This window comes from Trichomycterus rosablanca, chromosome 15 (assembly GCF_030014385.1).
Source record: "Trichomycterus rosablanca isolate fTriRos1 chromosome 15, fTriRos1.hap1, whole genome shotgun sequence".
NCBI lineage: Eukaryota > Metazoa > Chordata > Actinopteri > Siluriformes > Trichomycteridae > Trichomycterus > Trichomycterus rosablanca.
The window spans coordinates 9,106,947-9,124,356 of NC_086002.1; the positions used below are offsets into that span (position 1 = coordinate 9,106,947).

The 17,410-nt window shown below is 37.1% G+C and overlaps 1 protein-coding gene across 2 annotated transcripts; it reads left to right on the forward strand.

Moving 5' to 3' along the window:
- The first annotated feature begins 91 nt into the window (after positions 1-91).
- On the forward strand, positions 92-12,248 carry serhl (serine hydrolase like). Of its 2 annotated transcripts, none has more exons than XM_063009852.1 (12): positions 92-356; positions 2,481-2,624; positions 3,648-3,761; positions 6,434-6,475; positions 7,493-7,512; positions 8,220-8,294; positions 8,420-8,529; positions 8,642-8,721; positions 10,338-10,372; positions 10,503-10,579; positions 11,107-11,188; positions 11,279-12,248. In XM_063009852.1, exons 1-12 carry the CDS (start codon positions 299-301, stop codon positions 11,405-11,407), a joined length of 966 nt encoding a protein of 321 aa, XP_062865922.1. In that variant the 5' UTR covers positions 92-298; the 3' UTR covers positions 11,408-12,248. The 2 variants fall into 2 exon arrangements, with proteins under 2 accessions (XP_062865922.1, XP_062865923.1); XM_063009853.1 differs by lacking the exon at positions 92-356 and adding an exon at positions 1,194-1,284.
- The last annotated feature ends 5,162 nt before the right edge of the window (positions 12,249-17,410 follow it).

A 17,410-nucleotide genomic window follows, 5' to 3' on the forward strand; every position in this document is an offset into this window, starting at 1 on the left:
ACCAAGCAAACCCAGGGCTTTTTTTTATTTTAGTATCCGTCCTCATTTTCGCTTACTTCACACAGGCTAGCTTGCTAAAGTGACCGGTCAGACTGTTTACCTTTTGTTTTGATCGTAATTAAGATTAAAAACATATTCGCTTTAATTCAGTTGTAGTGTGTTTTATCTGTTCCAGGGTTTGTGTGTGTATCCGATATTACACCTAGATAATTGCACCGTGTGTAAAGCTTAGCCGGCTAGCTGATTTAAAGTTGATTGAATCAAAGTTCACTTACTGTGTGCTGTTGCTGTATGAGGAATGATTCAAACACTGAGAACTATCAGACATTTAACCACAGCAGCAATGAAACAACAAGGTAAGACAAATCTGCTTAATTAGCTCTAGTGTTGTTTACTATTTATTATTTTTTATTCTTTTCATTACTCAGTAAATGTGCAGTGGAGGTCAAAAGTTCAAGACTACCAGTGAAAATGCTTCTAATCAGTTTGAGTGAAAAGCTGAATCATTTGAAAAATGCACAAATTTCAGAATTTAGTATTTGTTATGTTCATAATTATAAATGGTGAACAATGGTTGCAAATATCTAAAATTAAACAAGCCTCTGATGAGTAATGGTAATGGTAGCTCAGCGGTTAAGGTACTGGACTAGTAATCATAAGGTTGCTTGATCAAGCCCCACCACTGCCAAGTTGCCACTGTTGGGCCCTTGATTGATAACCTTCAATTGCTTAGACAATTGTCATACACTGTCACAGTACTGTAAGTCACTTTGGAGAAAAGCGTTTGCAAAATGCTGAAAATAAAATTAAATGAGTAAGCCAAATCCACCTGCTCAAAGTCGTCTGAGTATGTAAGTATGTTTTTTGTCTGTAGTTACTACATTGTACTATATATTATTATGATTTAGAATTTGATACAATACAGTGTTTTTGACATTTTGTACAGAAGGTAATCTGTGGTTTCAGTACTGTGTTTCCCCGAAAATAAGACATCCCCTGAAAATAAGACAGAAGCTGCGTCCGGAATCGCATACTTCCATACTCAATAGTACGCGAAATGAGTACGCGAGAGCGGTTAGTATGTCCGAATACATAGTATAAATAAAGAGGTACGCGACAAGTACCCGGATGACCTACTTATTGGGCAGCCATGTTTGAATATGCAAGCGATGCACACTTGCGGTCCGCTACTGTATCCCATAATGCAACTGGAGCTGCGTAGGCATTCAAAGCGGAATAAGAAACAAGAAAGATAGCGGAAAACGGAGTCCTCTGTTCACAAGTGTAAGTAAGATAAATAAAATAAAACATTTTACAGACGAATAAATAACAAAAACACGATAAATATCCAAAAATTTGGCGAGTGGGGTTTGTAATGAGTCTGTAACTGTGGTGATATTACGTCATCACGTCCTTACGTCATCACTTGACGTTGGCAAGATGGCGCATGTAGTACGTAGCGGTGTTTAGTGCATACTGCACACTTCTGTACTGAAAGTATGTACTTTTTTACCGGCCGAGTAGTGCATACTTCCTCCAATCTAGTACGTACTCTGTAAGTATGCGATTCCGGACGCATAGTAGTAGAGGTTTTGCTGAATTGCTAAATATAAGGCCTCCCCCAAAAGTAAGACCTAGCAAAGTTTTTGTTTGGACCGTACGCTGTCCCTGCTGTGCTGTATGAGTGTGCTGTGGTGAGCTCCCCCTGGTGTCCGGAAGCTGCAATACCGTCCCTGCTGTACAAGTGGCTCAGTATATGTACAGTATATACAGTATATAATAAATGTTCATTTTTTTTGTTCAACAATAAATGTGAATTCTTCTTCATGGAAAAATAAGACATCCCCTGAAAATAAGACCTAGCGCATCTTTGGGAGCAAAAATTAATATAAGACACTTTATTTTTGGGGAAACAGGGTAACAACTATGTCAGTTATTAAGCAAATATGGTTTTATATTTATCACAGCATGAGCATGTGCTTTCATAGAAGGAATAACTTCACCTTTTGAACAAACTAATTAACATGGACTGTTTTACAGGTGTGCTTATTTGCTTTCAATTGTGACAAACACTAGAATTACGTCTATTGTTAAGTTATATTCATTTTCTACATGCTCTATGATCCGTTCTGCATTTTCAGCTTTGTGGAGTTCCAGCTTTATGATACTGATAGCATATTTTTGTTAAAACGGGGTCTTAGAGCTTCTCACTCATTTATGCACTTGTTTTGCATTTAGCAACTGCTCATTATTTGGCCTTTTTAAAAGTGTTAGATGCCTCACGTTGCATCTAACAAAACTTAAGAAATTGGCAGAACTCATATATGTTGGTAAACAACCTATTAAAACCACATGCAGCAGAATCTACAATTGCAATTAAGTCAGCTTAAAGTACTTACACAAAACACCCATTTATATTGTTGTGTTGAATAAAAGTGTTATATAAATTGTAACTTAAGTACTGTTGTTTGTTTTGACAGTGTCCGAGTTGCAGGTACCTGTTCCATGGGGAGAAATGAGAGGCCAAGTTTGGGGCCCTGATCATGGGCATCCTGTGCTCTGCATACACGGCTGGGCAGACAACAGTGGCTCCTTTAACAATCTGATCCCACGGCTACCTAGTGGTAAATTAATTCTGTGCATTTATCCTGAAACATGAATATAGTATTTCCTTTTATTACTCTACCATTATTTGAACTGTACAGACAAGAAGCATACAAGAAAGATTAAAAAATAAACAAGCCTAAATACTTCGTGAGCCTTTTGTTTAATCAACTATAGGTCAAGGCACATCCCTTGAAATAGAAATAGTGTACTTTAGGCAAATGTACACGATCAGCCAACATTGGTGTTTAAATATTGCTTCTTCTGTACATTTGCATCAAAGTCTGTTGCCCCCAGTTTTTTTCTTGGATCACATACATTTTCATCACTTGTAGGGCTGTAGTCAAGACCCCCTTTTCAGGTCTAGGACAACAAATATACTTGATAGATTGAATCAAAGGATTAAAGCAAAATGTTTAACTTTTCTTTTTAGCTAACTGTTAATGGTTTTTGGTAGTTACTCAAGGAGTGGTGTATGAAAATTGAAAAAAAAAAAAAAAAATGGAAACAGCAGTTTGTCTTTAATGAAACCAACAAAAAATCATGTGCTACCAATGACCAAGACCAACTCAGAGTAATAAAACTAAGAATTTTAAAGGAAACTCTAAGACAACAAGAGAGAATTTACACTTGAGTCCTCATGCTCTAATGTTTGACAGCAAAATCAGAATCACTGCTTAAAAGACCACAACATGTCTTGGATGTTTGACTAAATTTAAGGTTTTGTTAGATGCATTTCTGGCTAAATTAGCATCGAAATGCTCTGTTTGGTGCCCTGATGCCAGATACAGTGGTGAGTAAACTACTGAGTAAATAAAGTGAATTATTACCTAAAACTTTTTTACAATACTTGAAGTCTATGTTGTAATGTGGCTCACAAATGTCCTACATTTAGAACAAATCTACAAAGTGTGATTGAAATAATAGTCAAGCATCAGAGTTCTTAACATATGATTGTCTGACATTGTCTAGTGATATAAATTTCTCTCTCTCTCTCTCTCTCTCTCTCTCTCTCTCTCTCTCTCTCTCTCTCTCTCTCTCAGCTTTGAGGTATGTGGCCATCGATTTGCCTGGTCATGGTTTGTCCTCTCACAGACCTGCTGGAGTTGTATACACATTTCCTTCATACATTGCAGATGTGCGACGAGTTGTGGAAGGTTTGACTCTATCATGCTTCTTTTTTTTTTTGTACAGTGGTGCTTGAAAGTTTGTGAACCCTTTAGAATTTTCTATATTTCTGCATAAATATGACCTAAAACATAAAAGATTTTCACACAAGTCCTAAAAGTAGATAAAGAGAACCCAGTTAAACAAATGAGACAAAAATATTGTACTTGGTCATTTATTTATTGAGAAAAATGATCCAATATTACATATACAGTGTATCACAAAAGTGAGTACACCCCTCACATTTCTGCAAATATTTTATTATATCTTTTCATGGGACAACACTATAGACATGAAACTTGGATATAACTTAGAGTAGTCAGTGTACAACTTGTATAGCAGTGTAGATTTACTGTCTTCTGAAAATAACTCAACACACAGCCATTAATGTCTAAATGGCTGGCAACATAAGTGAGTACACCCCACAGTGAACATGTCCAAATTGTGCCCAAAGTGTCAATATTTTGTGTGACCACCATTATTATCCAGCACTGCCTTAACCCTCCTGGGCATGGAATTCACCAGAGCTGCACAGGTTGCTACTGGAATCCTCTTCCACTCCTCCATGATGACATCACGGAGCTGGTGGATGTTAGACACCTTGAACTCCTCCACCTTCCACTTGAGGATGCGCCACAGGTGCTCAATTGGGTTTAGTCCATCACCTTTACCTTCAGCTTCCTCAGCAAGGCAGTTGTCACCTTGGAGGTTGTGTTTGGGGTCGTTATCCTGTTGGAAAACTGCCATGAGGCCCAGTTTTCGAAGGGAGGGGATCATGCTCTGTTTCAGAATGTCACAGTACATGTTGGAATTCATGTTTCCCTCAATGAACTGCAGCTCCCCAGTGCCAGCAACACTCATGCAGCCCAAGACCATGATGCTACCACCACCATGCTTGACTGTAGGCAAGATACAGTTGTCTTGGTACTTCTCACCAGGGCGCCGCCACACATGCTGGACACCATCTGAGCCAAACAAGTTTATCTTGGTCTCGTCAGACCACAGGGCATTCCAGTAATCCATGTTCTTGGACTGCTTGTCTTCAGCAAACTGTTTGCGGGCTTTCTTGTGCGTCAGCTTCCTTCTGGGATGACGACCATGCAGACCGAGTTGATGCAGTGTGCGGCGTATGGTCTGAGCACTGACAGGCTGACCTCCCACGTCTTCAACCTCTGCAGCAATGCTGGCAGCACTCATGTGTCTATTTTTTAAAGCCAACCTCTGGATAAGACGCCGAACACGTGGACTCGACTTCTTTGGTCGACCCTGGCGAAGCCTGTTCCGAGTGGAACCTGTCCTGGAAAACCGCTGTATGACCTTGGCCACCATGCTGTAGCTCAGTTTCAGGGTGTTAGCAATCTTCTTATAGCCCAGGCCATCTTTGTGGAGAGCAACAATTCTATTTCTCACATCCTCAGAGAATTCTTTGCCATGAGGTGCCATGTTGAATATCCAGTGGCCAGTATGAGAGAATTGTACCCAAAACACCAAATTTAACAGCCCTGCTCCCCATTTACACCTGGGACCTTGACACATGACACCAGGGAGGGACAACGACACATTTGGGCACAATTTGGACATGTTCACTGTGGGGTGTACTCACTTATGTTGCCAGCTATTTAGACATTAATGGCTGTGTGTTGAGTTATTTTCAGAAGACAGTAAATCTACACTGCTATACAAGTTGTACACTGACTACTCTAAGTTATATCCAAGTTTCATGTCTATAGTGTTGTCCCATGAAAAGATATAATGAAATATTTGCAGAAATGTGAGGGGTGTACTCACTTTTGTGATACACTGTATGTGAGTGGCAAAAGTATGTGAACCTCTAGGATTAGCAGTTATTTTGAAGGTGAAATTAGAGTCAGGTGTTTTCAATCAATGGGATGACAATCAGGTGTGAGTGGGCACCCTGTTTTATTTAAAGAACAGGGATCTATCAAAGTCTGCTCTTCACAACACGTTTGTGGTAGTGTATCATGGCACGAACAAAGGAGATTTCTGAGGACCTCAGAAAAAGAGTTGTTGATGCTCACCCTAAGCACACAAGTCGTTCTACCAAAGAATGGTTAAAGAAGAATAAAGTTAATGTTTTGGAATGGCCAAGTCAAAGTCCTGACCTTAATCCAATCAAAATGTTGTGGAAGGACCTGAAGCGAGCAGTTTATGTGAGGAAACCCACCAACATCCCAGAGTTGAAGCTGTTCTGTACGGAGGAATGGGCTAAAATTCCTCCAAGCCGGTGTGCAGGACTGATCAACAGTTATCGGAAACGTTTAGTTGCAGTTATTGCTGCAAAGGGGGGTCACACCAGATACTGAAAGCAAAGGTTCACATACTTTTGCCACTCACAAATATGTAATATTGGATCATTTTCCTCAATAAATAAATGACCAAGTACAATATTTTTTTTCTCATTTGTTTAACTGGGTTCTCTTTATCTACTTTTAGGACTTGTGTGAAAATCTGATGATGTTTTAGGTCATATTTATGCAGAAATATAGAAAATTCTAAAGGGTTCACAAATTTTCAAGCACCACTGTATGCGAGCACGTTATGTGCATCACATAATGTGCCTAGTTGTATTTATATCAGTTAAATGTGATTAGTGATGGGAAACAGTTTATATTTTGTTTTGATGATGTGTTTCTGTGTGTAGCTCTTCAATGGAAACGCTTCTCCATAATAGGTCACAGTATGGGTGAGCTGAAATTAATTCTTTTACTGATACTGTATTTGCCTCAAGTTTTTAGACTGCCAATATGGCAATAAAATGAAATGTTTATTAGAAAGTGTTAGAAGTGGGACTTTCCTTGGCCAACTGTTTTTTAGAAATCCAAGAGTATAACTGGACTGGCTGTCTTGGTGGAAAATATAGTTTCTATCTCTCTATGCCTTTGTTTATTACTATGATGCTATCAATCATAGTCATCTGTTAATTGACTGTAAACTTCAGTAGCTTTGACAATTGTGAATCCTGATTTACCCAGTAAAAGAAAAGATTATAACATTAAAAACACATTTAGTATAAACATATCTCAGTGTAGTTTTCAATTTTCTTTCTTCATTTTGTAAACTTGACATTTTATTTGTTTTATATGTTTATATAAAAAGGCTTAAAGTGCTCCAAAAAGATCGGAACTTGTAAAAAAAAATAAAAAAAATGCATATACAAATTTTATTACAGTACTTTAAATGGCAGTACCCTGAAGTGCACACTGTAAATATTGTTGCAGTTGTTTGCAAAAGGGTAGTCCTGGCTAAATTACATATTTTATTGATTCTTTTTAAAAATAAAATAAGCAAACACAATCTTTGTTGTGACTGTCAATTGTTTGGTTTTAGAACATAATTAACTTGTTGGGCCCTGGAGGTCAAGACACATTAGTCAATTCAGAATTTTCAGGTGGATAATAACCTTTATGGCTGTATAAAAAAATATGCTAATTATTGTCCTTGAAGAATGGAAAAGTGTTTAGTGATAAATGTACATAACTAATGATGCAGATTGCAGTCATTTGTCATTGTAGTAATTTGTATTAGAAACACACAAATCAGTCCATTACAGTATAGTTGGAGTCTCAGGTTCAGACCAAATGTAAATGACAAAGTAAATATAACCTGTTATTACCCACCTCTGTATGTATGTCTATTTTTGATTTTCCTTTTAATCTTTTTGGTCTGAACATGTGCCAATCTGTCTTCATTTGTTTTACAGGTGGAAATGTAGCTTCAATGGTAAGCCCGTTTTCATAAAACACGATAAAAATAATAATAATTATTAGCTAACTATAAGCTAATTGTAGCTTGATTGTACTTGTGCATTTATGCCTTGGCTTTTTAATTTTATCCTACATATAATAATTGTATGTCAGTATGATAAATATAAATTATGTATTTATAAATGAACAGTAACTTTACAATGAAGTATTTTGTCAAAGCATTTCCTGCATGTGTTCAGTGACTGTGAAGTATTATGTCGGGTGTCAAACATCTGCATTATGGTGGCCCTCAAAGGGCCGATTGTAACGTATCCTGCTGTGATTGCAGTCTGCCTTTTAAGTCTTGGACAACTTTTTTTTTTTTTTTTAAGGCTAAATTCTGTGTTTGGTGTCTGTTTGGTATATTTATAAATTATATCTACTTTTATATTGTACTCTTTTACCACAGACACAGCCTTATAACACGAGACATACCGCTTTTTCTTCTTGAAGCACAAACTTGTATTCACTTTCCCATCTTTCATTAAATTACTTCCTTCTGCTTCAATTTTCTAACACTGTGTTTTTAAATGGTCGAAATTACAAAGTTCCTAATAATGAGTATGATTTATAAAGCCACAGCACCTGCTGTTCCAAATGCCAGTGTGAACTATGTTTACTGGGATGATGTGTGTGCAGAGTAAGGAATCACTACAGTGTGAACATATTTTGTGTTTTCGACAGTTTAGTGCAGCGTTTCCTGAGATGGTGGAGAGTATAGTGCTTCTGGACTCTTATGGATTTCTCCCAACACATGCGGTATGAAAAATAAAGCAAAACATTTCTAGTAAAGCAAATATTTCTATTTTCATTTTTATGTTCAATTAATGTATTTTACTAGTAGTCAAAAATATATTAATAACATATATTTTTTTATTCTGCAGAAAAGATTAAGTGGGATCATGAACAAAGGAATTGAGGAAATGATTCAGTATGAAAAAAAGGCGGCTGACAAGACAGAAAGGGTGTACACCTACGATGCAGCTAAAGATAGGTGACATCATTTAAGAAAACTGGAACCTAATACAACAAAGCATACCAAGGATTAAAATGCATGTTGTATTGTATTTTGTAGCTTTACTACTTTTGTTATCTTTTTTTTCTAGGCTAAAGGTGGCAAATCCCTCTCTTTCGGACGAGTCAGTACAGACTCTTCTAGAGCGAGGAGTTCAAGAGGTGGAAGGAGGTTAGATGTTCCTCATTTAATTTTCTACTGCCAGGGACAGTGTACTACATGTGCTTCTCCCCCATTTGCTCCCAATCTAGTCGTCTCCTTTCCCTTCCCTATTGAATCATGTCGCTACCACCGTTTAGCAGACATGAAGTCCCCAACTACATCTTTTCAGCTGCCTGCAATGAAGTCTTAGAGAGCTGCACTGTGTTCAGAAAAACAGGCTAAGTTCTCCAGATCATCCACTGCTAGTGCAGGATTCTCAATCAGACAGCAGCGGTTGAAATTGTAGCACAATTTTCGAGCTTTCGAGATCTCCAATCATGCCTGTGTGCAGACTCATTTGTAGCTTGATGGCAAGACCCCTTGACAAAAAACTTTTGATTGAACTGTAAAATAGTATGGAGGCCCGTGAACAAAAAGAAAAAAAGAATACAGTGGTACCTTGAAACTCAATGTCACTTGGTTCTGGGAGTGGCATTGAGTTTTAAAGGTGTTGAGTTTTAAGGTATTTTTTCCCATAAAAATGTATGGGAAACCTGTAAATGCATTCCATGGTGTTATGGAACGCCCTCATTTAAAATAATGGGGTTGTTTTCGACACATATACACTAAAAATAACACAAATGTAATATAAAAACACTAAAGTACAATTGAAAACAGTTAAAAATAAATACTAAAACGGGCGAGGAATTTAATTAGGGGAGAGAACATATGATCAGTAATAATTAGTGTTTCTTTGTCATAATTTTAATACATCAAGTCATGTTAAGCTTTAACGATAAGCGTTTTAGACTCTCTGGGAAAAAAAGCTGATTCTTACAATTTCTCAGCACCCTGAGCAATAACACAAGTTTAAAAGTGAAACGGAAAAAAAATCCAGGGAAACACAGATACATGTGGACCTTTCAGAGTGGATTTGACACACAAATGCAGATTTGTCTTATATGCACACTTTGATGCCGTCTTACTGCACTGCTCAAGCGGCTGTTCACTGTTAATTTGACATTTATTTATTTGTATAGTGCTTTTTACAATAGACATTGTCTAAAAGCAGCTTTACAGAATCCAGGACCAACAGACCAAAAACCCCTGTTGAGCAAGCCGAGGGCAACAGTGGCAAGGAAAAACTACCTTAAAAATACAGAAGAAACCTTGAGAGGAACCAAACTCAGCAGGGACCCCCATCCTCCTTGGGTGAACACGTTGAGTTTAAGGGTACAAATTTCTCGATGAAGGGTGTTGAGTTTCCAAGATTTTGAGTTTAGGGGACGTTGAGTTACAAGGTACCACTGTATATAATATATATAAATGTTATATTTTTACTTTATTCGATTAAGACTTGCAAATCCTTTTCTTTTGAAATTGTTCAAAACTAGATGCTCTCATTCTGGTTATATATTATATTTTATATATATTTATATATTATATATTATATTTTTTATAATGTAGAGGAAATGGGCTGCTTAGGCAGTAAATTACGTTTTATATGGATATATATTTAAACAAATAAACACACCTATATACACACTGACAAAGTCGTCCAGACTGTTGGTTGAGCAATTACTCCACTGAGCCTGTTTAAGGGCTCATGAGCTAATCACATATTTATGCATATTTATTCTTTGAAGGTGTGGTGTTTACCAGAGACATCAGAATTAATCTGGTAAGTAACCATTTTCACTCATTTCTACTTTAGTTCATGGATTTTCTTAAGTAAAGTACTTAGTGTATTATAGTTGCTGGCATTCTTATCAGTGCTGACTGGGTCTTTAATATTATATGATTCATTTCAGACTAACATTATACGGATAACTCTGGAGCAGAGTCTACATATGCAGTCAAAGATAAAAGCTAAAGTACTTGTACTGAGGTGAGTTTCCTCTATGAATGTCACAGATATAGCAGGAGTGTCAAACATGGACAAAACCAGCACAAACTGGTCTTAACCAATCTGTTTTGCTTATGTCACAGTTTAAACTCCTCCCCTGTTACACAGGGATGTGTTCTAGAAAGCCTCTGGGTGGAGTCATGCTAATTTTAGTCTTGTCTTTTAGTCTGTAATCTTTTTAGATTAAGTAATCTTTTTGGGTCTCTTAGATTTTAGAGCCTCTTTAACAGCTCACTAAATATTCTTAGCCTTTTTTAGTCAGCTTGGTACTTTGTGACTTTTCTTAATTTTATGGAAGCTGCAAATAAACAATATTTAAGATTGTAGTACTGTACTTTTTCATTTCGGCAATACAGGCAACTCTGAGGGAAAACGTGGCAAGATAGTTAACAGAAAGCAGCCCTACAATCAATACAAAAACAATATGCTATAAAAGACAAACCCATGACTGTCTTTAGGTTTAATAATGTGTCTGATTTTGGTATTTATGATGACTGGACTTATTTCAGGGCAAGCCAGGGTTGGGTGAAGATTTTTCCCCAACCGGAGGAGTTTGCTGACCCATTGCTAAAGGGCTGGACGGACCAAGGAGTGAGTCTGTACCTAATTTTGCTGATTTTGACTTCATGTTCTTTCAGTATTCTTTAAGCTTTCATTTTTGTCTTTCTTTTTCTCTCCTAGAACACCCTGGTGTTAATAGAAGGAGATCATCACGTGCACTTAAACAACCCAGAGCTTGTAGCACCTGTGATTACTGACTTCCTGCTGTCACATACTTCTGAACACACCACCAATGCTTCAAAATTATGAGACTTTTTAAAACTATCTTCCATACTTGCATCACGCAATGTACTTTCATATACAAACACAGGCTTAGTTGATCTAATCTTATTATTAGAGTCGGGCGGCACGGTGGCTAAGTGGGTAGCACTGTCACCTCACAGCAAGAAGGTCCTGGGTTCGATCCCCAGGTGGCTGTGCTGTGACTGATTAAAGACATTTTATCATCATTACCTGCTGGAGTTGTAGAATCTTCTAAAATTTTACAATGTTTCAGTGACAATGATATACTACACTTTACAGTGTATATACTAAATGCCCCAAAAGCAACAAAAATGAGCACTTCTGTGAGCCACTCTGAACAAAAATGTACAGCCGGAGCTTCACAAGGATAGGATATATGACGGGGTGCTATTTAAAACATTACAGTGGTGCTTGAAAGTTTGTGAACCCTTTAGAATTTTCTATATTTCTGCATAAATATGACCTAAAACATCATCCATTATTGGGATTTTAGGTAACAAAATGTCAGACTTCAGCTAAATTACTATCTATAGTTTAACAGAAATGGCATTTGAACTGTCTGTAGAATCTGCTATAAGTCTTTACACAATGCATGCCTTGGAACTGATGTTTAGCCAGGAGTATCTTGTCTGTGCTAGTCATTTTTATTTTTTTGTTACTGCAGGTACCCCAAGTCTCATTTATTAGTAACTGTTTTGGTGTGGTTGTTATTATTTAGTAACTGACTGGTTAATTTAATTGATTTATAATTATTATAGAAGTGGACAAAAGTAAAAGTGTATTGCCTTATCCAGGTCTTTGTAAACATCCATGAATAATGTCATCTCAAATAAAACTCCTCATACTATCTGGGAAAAAATACTGTTATTATTTTACACATATATAACAACTGATTTTCCAGTGCTTCCCAAAGTTGTTTAATAGGGTTGAGGTGCAGGCCACTGGAATTTATCTACACAAAACTAGTCAAACCATGCATTGGACATAGGGGCTCAATTATTCTAGAATAGAAAACAATCTTGACCAAACTGTTGCCACAAATTTGGAAACATATAATTAAATTTATATAATTGATCTTATACACCTGTAGGCAATAACCCTTAGGTCATATATGATATATTTATGTGTTTGGAGAGTACATGTGAAAGTACTTTTGGCCATAAAGTGTACGCTGTACAAAAATCCCCTGCCTACTCAGTCTAAGTGTCCCGAATAGCTGACAATTTAGTGCTGTAACTGTGGCAGAAAGGGGGGAAAAGGGACTATTTTAAGACAAAGAAGGGGTTTGTCTAATGCCCATTAAAACCCATCATCCACTATCCTGCACCATGATGGGTATTTGCGTCCTGTTAAGTTGGATTTCATCATTATATTTTGAACTCGCTTCTGCCACAAAAGAGGGTCAGAAAGGCAAAAAATCCCTTACATAAGACTTTCCCTCACCTACTCTTTCTTCGTCATAACCGGAGCAGTTGCTAGGTTACATACCCCATGTGGAAGTGGATGGCACAGTCCTGGCTAGGAAATCGAGTGTGTGTGTAGTAGGCAGACCCTTATGTACAGCATCAGGCTGCTGTATCTTTCCATTTACCTTTAGCGCCTGGCAGGATTGTTAATAATCATACTGCAGTACAGGTGTTTCTTAGTCTGGGCATCTTATATAGAATACTGTCACAAAACCATTCAAGGACTACAAGAACGAGCAGAGGTATGTGTTAAGTCATAATAATAATGTGTGATAGAGATAAACTGTATCATCTAGTCTTGTTTTGCCGTCTTGTCAGGGATTTTAATCTTATTTTTGCAGTAAATGCTACAATCGATTACCTATGAAATCCTCATATTAATATTCACCTTGACATTAGGTCAGTATTGTGTAATACCCAGATACTCAGGTTTTTTTTTACTTTTCTCTTTCTTATATTAAGCATCATGTCCTGGATGTTCGTGGACTGGTTCGTCCCAGTCTATCTGCTTGTCTCAGTGCTGGTACTGGCTGGTTTTGGAGCCTGTCTCTATTTTCTGGAACCCGGTCTGCAGGATGCTCACAAGTGGAGCAACAAATCCATCAAGCATCAGCCTCTGGTTCCCACACTGAGATCCCTCCAAGATGACGACATCAGTGCGCTTATTTAACAGAACTTGTGGTAATGTGACACAAAAATGAGCAGATTTGACTGATTTTGAAATCAACTAATATCATGACTTGAGACTTGATATGGTGTTAATTTCTTTACAAGTTACAAGTTTAAAATAAATTTGCATTGGAAAGACCCTCATTTTCAAGGAGCTTAGGCAGCAGGTAAATATAACATTAGCGTGTTAAAATTAAACAGTTGTGGTTTTGTATAATCACGGTTTGGGAAAAAAAAATGTTGTTGATATATGGACATCATCCAAAGCTCCTTGAATCAGACTTTTTTGTGTTTTTGTGCTTCTGATTTTCAAAAGTGGCCTAAACAAGCCCGTGAATTTAGTACTACAATTGTTGCTGTACTGGTTATACGTATAGGCCATACTGTAATTGTATACTTTAAATAATTGGAAAATGTAGGTTATGTGTTTGTACTTTAATTGTGCACATTTGAACTTTTTTATTAGATAAAGTCTAATATAAATCTTAATAAATAACTAAATAGCACAATTCACATCAAGCATTTGATGAGGGCCAACATTTTGCATCTAAGCTTTGTCTTTGTTTTTGTTTTTTTACCTCCTTAGTCACAAGAAATGTGTACATAAATAATCCAATTTAAGTGTGAGAGCTTGTTTAAAATCATGTTGGTGTAATTTATTTTGAATAACAAAGTCAGCCATTGCAATAAGTGACAGTTTTGTGGTTGTTCAATTATTGTAAGCCAATGACAGTTATTAATAGTAACAACACTTATACAGTTTTAAAAACTGTATATTAAAATATATATGCAATATACATTTGGTTGTCTTTGTCTGTGCTTGCTTATATGTCACAGATTAATTTAGATATTGTATATTAAATATATGACACTGCTTTTTGTGTCCAAGTCCATTATTTTCATTTACAAGCATTAAATAAATATCAATTATTAATCAACAATGCCGCATTTTTTCTTTCTTTAAATAATTGTTGCACCTCAGGTCCAAACAGTACATTCAGCAAGTTAAACATAAAGACACACTTTAATAACTTTAATAACTTTAATTAAGTACACAGATACCTCTTTAAGACAGACACCATAAAATACTAGATTTACTATTGATCCAGAGCAATTGAGCATCAGTAATGGTTTGAAATTGAGTTTAATCAAAGGTCAGTAGCATAGTTATAAATAATGTTGTGAACAAAGTGGGTTCTAAATGAGTGGTATAATGTTACAAGGAGTATTGAACTGTAAAAAGTTTGGTAACCACTGTTCTATGTGATTTAATCAACCATGTGTTACACTGCCAAGGTTTTAAAGTTTGAAAAAAACATGTTCAAATTTACCAACAATAGTTTATCATATTTTAAAGACATGTTTTGTTTTTCTTTACAATCATTTGAGAGTTTCACACACCCTCTGCCGTTTATCAAGCATGGAGCGAAAGGAGTGGGTGAATGATACAGCAAGGCTTTACACAAAAAGGAATGGGGAGAATTTGAGTCTGGTTCCCACCAGTTCCTGCTCCTCTTTCTCTTGTTTTTCTGTTTTGTCTGTAGATTTGCAAAAAGAGACTAACAGGTCAGTCATAGTTCCTCTCTTCTTCTTTTATATACCAGTTTATGTGGTACTTTTTATAGTTGTATGCATGTTTTACATGTATTATATATTACGTAAGATATTATGTTTGCTTTGAGTAACTATGTATACATTGACTATCATTTTATATCATTTTTTTCTACTCTTTCACTAACTGACTATTTTAGACTACTTTTGCTTGTTGTTGTTCTTGTAGCTTAAAAACCTCTTAACCTCTCCAGTCCCCTGTTTTGCACTGTTAATTTATAACTAAACCCCACATCATTATAACATGAACCGAAGTGAGCTAGACCATACTGATTCATCATTAGTCCCAGCTTCTTCCTCTCAAACTAATTTGTCCCACTGCCCCTCACATACCTCTTCTTACTCCACTGAACAACTCTATCCTAGTGTGCAGCATCCATTCTCTTCACCCCCTACTTGCCTTTCTCTATCCCTTCAAAACCAGCCTTCTTCATCAACAATATCTTCTGCCTGCCTTTCTCAAAAAATGGTTCCTATCCCTTCATTATCAGCTACACGACATTCTCCCCAGCCTTTGTCATCATTTCCATCTCCTATTAATAAGCCCTCTTGTCCATCTCCTTTGTCATCTTCCTCCCCTTCAATCCAGGTTTCTCCATGCCGGAAAACAATCAATTTATCGTCCCCATCAAGGCTTTCTCCATGTCCATCACCACTTGCTTCTTATAGCCCTACAAGACTCTCTCCATGCTCTATACCACTGTCCTCCCCTGTGAATCTGAGAAGGCCTATTCACATCTCCTCATTCAGTAAATCAGGAGACCCCCTGGATCCTTCAAACCAAGGTTTTCCTTGCAGGTACTTTTATAATATTGTACAATGTTTTACAATACTTTGTCCCTTTGTCTGACAGTGTCCCTAGGGCCACTGGATTTGGTAGCAAGAAATCAATGTAAACTCCTCTTTTCTCAACAGCAATGCGTCAACTGTTTCTGATACGTTGGAGTCCTCTTCACAGTCCCTTCCAAGTGATCTCTCTTTGGTACCACTCATAGCCTCTGTTCAGTCAGAAACATTCGGAAATGATCACAACTCAGTGTTAAGCAAAGAAAGGCCAGTGGATAGTCTGCAGTCTCAAATGTTAATGACACCATCCAGTGACAGAAGAAATAAATCAAACCCTGTCTACAACACAAGAGTCCAGCAAACACAGATACTAAAAGAGTCACCCAGATACCGGTACCTAGACACACTTCATAAAGATGTCAGTTCAGAAAACAAACCAACAGAAGCTATTACTAAGAAGGAAATCATAAATTGCCAAAACTTGAAACACATAGGAGGAAAACCACAAAACCTTGAATTCCACAGAAGGAAGTATCCAATCCAGAACACTTTTTTAATTCAAGCGCGTTTAGGGTTAAATAAAACAGGCATGGCTGCAAACCCAAAATCAAAACAAGTTGAATACAAGGCAAGGTCAAACACAGACCAAACTTTTTTAAGGATTCAGAAAGATAAACATCTGAGTGTGGTAGAAAGGGGGGCTCAATCTAAACCACAACTGACCAAGTCTCAACTGGGAAATCGAATATCAAGTCTTACCAACAGGCTTCGAAACCATCCAAAACCTGATAGTAAATTTGGTTCACCACTAATGCCAACAGCACCCGTGTCTCATGACCAAGGAAGAGCTGTATTTTGTAATCTTAAAAAAGAGGAAAAAACTAATTTACCGAAACAGCCCAAATCTCTCGATTCTTTATCCTCATCCAAAGCACTAAACTGCAGTCAAGAGATGCCATGTGGTACAGGTTCTGAGTTTATACAGCAATCATTAGGTGAAGACACTCCAGACCTTAATATGAACTCCAACCCCTGGTTTGGTTTAGAGACTAATGTAACTAAAAACCTTGGATCTTATCTGCACAGCAAGCCTCAGTTCACAGCTTCAGAGACAGATTCACATATAAACACACCAGGTCAATCCAATCAAAGCAACTGTTTCCGATTCCCTTTGAAGAATAATGGATCACCTGCTGAATCTGGTCAGTTGGGCAGAATCTGTACACCGGAGTCAGACACATCAAATAATACATTTGCACCCAGACAACTCAACCAGACCGTCCGCATGCCTTTGAAGACCAGAACCTGTAGACGTATGATTAACGAAGCAGGTAGTTCTGAAAATGAGTTCACATGTTTGAAATCTTCTCAGGCATTGAAGAAAGACCAAACAGCAAAAGGAATAACTCAAAGGAAGGATTTTTCCAATCTATCTCAAAAGAGCCACAGCGGTTCAGATATAGACTGCTCCAAATCA

Bases quoted from the DNA above. Each gene is read 5' to 3' on its own strand.
- serhl (XM_063009852.1), top strand. From the start codon at position 299: ATGATTCAAACACTGAGAACTATCAGACATTTAACCACAGCAGCAATG. The intron at 357-2,480 runs GTAAGACAAATC...TTGTTTTGACAG, and splicing joins AGCAGCAATGAAACAACAAG to TGTCCGAGTTGCAGGTACCT. The intron at 7,513-8,219 runs GTAAGCCCGTTT...TGTTTTCGACAG, and splicing joins GTGGAAATGTAGCTTCAATG to TTTAGTGCAGCGTTTCCTGA.